This window comes from Pieris napi, chromosome 8 (assembly GCF_905475465.1).
Source record: "Pieris napi chromosome 8, ilPieNapi1.2, whole genome shotgun sequence".
NCBI lineage: Eukaryota > Metazoa > Arthropoda > Insecta > Lepidoptera > Pieridae > Pieris > Pieris napi.
In genome coordinates, this window is record NC_062241.1 from 3,863,496 (window position 1) to 3,865,295 (window position 1,800).

A 1,800-nucleotide genomic window follows, 5' to 3' on the forward strand; every position below is an offset into this window, starting at 1 on the left:
AATGATTAGCCCGTGACGTCGCTCATTCTGAAGTTTGACAGATATGATAGTTTACAGTTTACACTTGACAGCACGATAGCACCAAGTGCGTTTTCCAATTACAGCACTAGATCGCATTTTGCGGCATAATGCTCAACGTCGAGTGTTCCAACTACAGCAACGCTTCGCACAATTGAGCACTCTCAAAACGAATGCTCTCGCGAGCTTCTCGCAAACAATACCAACACAGTGATAGAAAATTGACCAGTATTTTTCTTTAAGTTGGCATTTATCGAAATTTTCGTTAGTAAATATTATTTATTGTTGAAAAATTTGTAAGGCTTTCGTTTCGTCGTAGATTTTGAAAATAATTAAAGTTATTTCAAACTGCTAAAAAAAAATATTAGTATGGATGATAAATAGTTACTTTTTTTATATTCCACATTTAAAATATGAATACAATTTTATTTTAAAATTCGGATCTGTAAACAAATTTATTGTATAGGATTATACTTTAGAAAAAAATGCAATGGTTTTGAAAAAGTATATAATTTTTTTAGAAATCATTAAAAAATATTACTCAAAACGTAAATGATGTAAACTTCTTACATGAATAAATAAGACATGTTACTGACAATATTACATGACTAAATATTTTACTGTTAATTTAGCTTGTTAAAACCTTATATTCTTTAAAGGTTTTCTATTATTTCAATAAAAAAAATGTTAATGAAATAATTTGATGATTAAAATAAGCGTAAAAAGATTTCAACCAATTATTATTGTTTACCACATTATTTATACATTAATGAGGTTGCTAACTCAATTCATACAAATTCAACATTTTTTTTACAACACTGACTTAGCGCACTCTGCTGATGCATTTGAAAACTAATTCACGTTCCAATTAAGCTTCAGCATTATGCGGCATTGTGCGGCACTGAGTCGCAAAATGCTCTGTAATTGGAAAACGCACCAAGACTGTTAATTTATGTAGACTATTATTGTCAATAGACAGACGAATACCAATAATAACTACAGTGTATAGACTAAAAGACTCATTGTCTGTACTCTGTAGACAAATCATAACATCATGTTATATCGTAAATCGTAATCTAGGCTTTGAAATTTGAAAATAACAAATTCGGACTGTTACAACTGAAGTAATGAACATGCTCGTCGCTCGATGCAATGCATAGATAACTAATGATATAATAATTAGTAAGTAAAATATATATTCAGAAACAATGACGGTATTCCATGATGAGGTTGAAATAGAAGATTTTGAATACGACGAAGACGAAGGGATGTATTATTACCCATGTCCCTGTGGCGACCAGTTTCAGATTAGTAAGGTTAGATTTTATATTAAATATTGCTTGTGGCTTTCAATTTCTGTTTCAGTAATAATAATGTGACTATCCATAATTTCAGGAGGACTTGATGGCGGGGGAAGAAGTCGCAACATGTCCAAGTTGTTCACTAGTTGTAAAAGTTATATATGATTTGGTAAGCCTAACTTTAGAAAATATTATGCGGTAATGAAGTCAATTCCAAATCAGTTAATCCATCATAGTACATCACTCTTAAAATATATATTTATGTTTGTTTAAAACAAGAAATTATTTTCAGGAAAAATTCAAAGCGGAATCTGAAGAAATACAGAAAGAACCTGGTGATAAAGAAGCTGTGAAAGCTTAAAAATAGAATCAATAAAGACCTATGAGGTCTGTGTAATACCTATGTTGTGAATGAGATGAGTCATATCATCTCTGGAGATGATTTCTGTGATAAGTTGTAATAAAATATGTTAAATATGAA

General features: G+C 30.3%; 1 protein-coding gene across 1 annotated transcript; it reads left to right on the top strand.

Moving 5' to 3' along the window:
- Nucleotides 1-1,166: 1,166 nt before the first annotated feature.
- Nucleotides 1,167-1,800, top strand: LOC125051615 (DPH3 homolog). Its single transcript, XM_047652058.1, has 3 exons — nt 1,167-1,334; nt 1,414-1,488; nt 1,612-1,800. Exons 1-3 carry the CDS (start codon nt 1,227-1,229, stop codon nt 1,678-1,680), a joined length of 252 nt encoding a protein of 83 aa, XP_047508014.1. The 5' UTR covers nt 1,167-1,226; the 3' UTR covers nt 1,681-1,800.

Coding starts and splice junctions, on each gene's coding strand:
- LOC125051615 (XM_047652058.1), top strand. CDS start 1,227: ATGACGGTATTCCATGATGAGGTTGAAATAGAAGATTTTGAATACGAC. Junction 1,335..1,413: donor ACCAGTTTCAGATTAGTAAG/GTTAGATTTTAT, acceptor CCATAATTTCAG/GAGGACTTGATGGCGGGGGA. Junction 1,489..1,611: donor TAAAAGTTATATATGATTTG/GTAAGCCTAACT, acceptor AATTATTTTCAG/GAAAAATTCAAAGCGGAATC.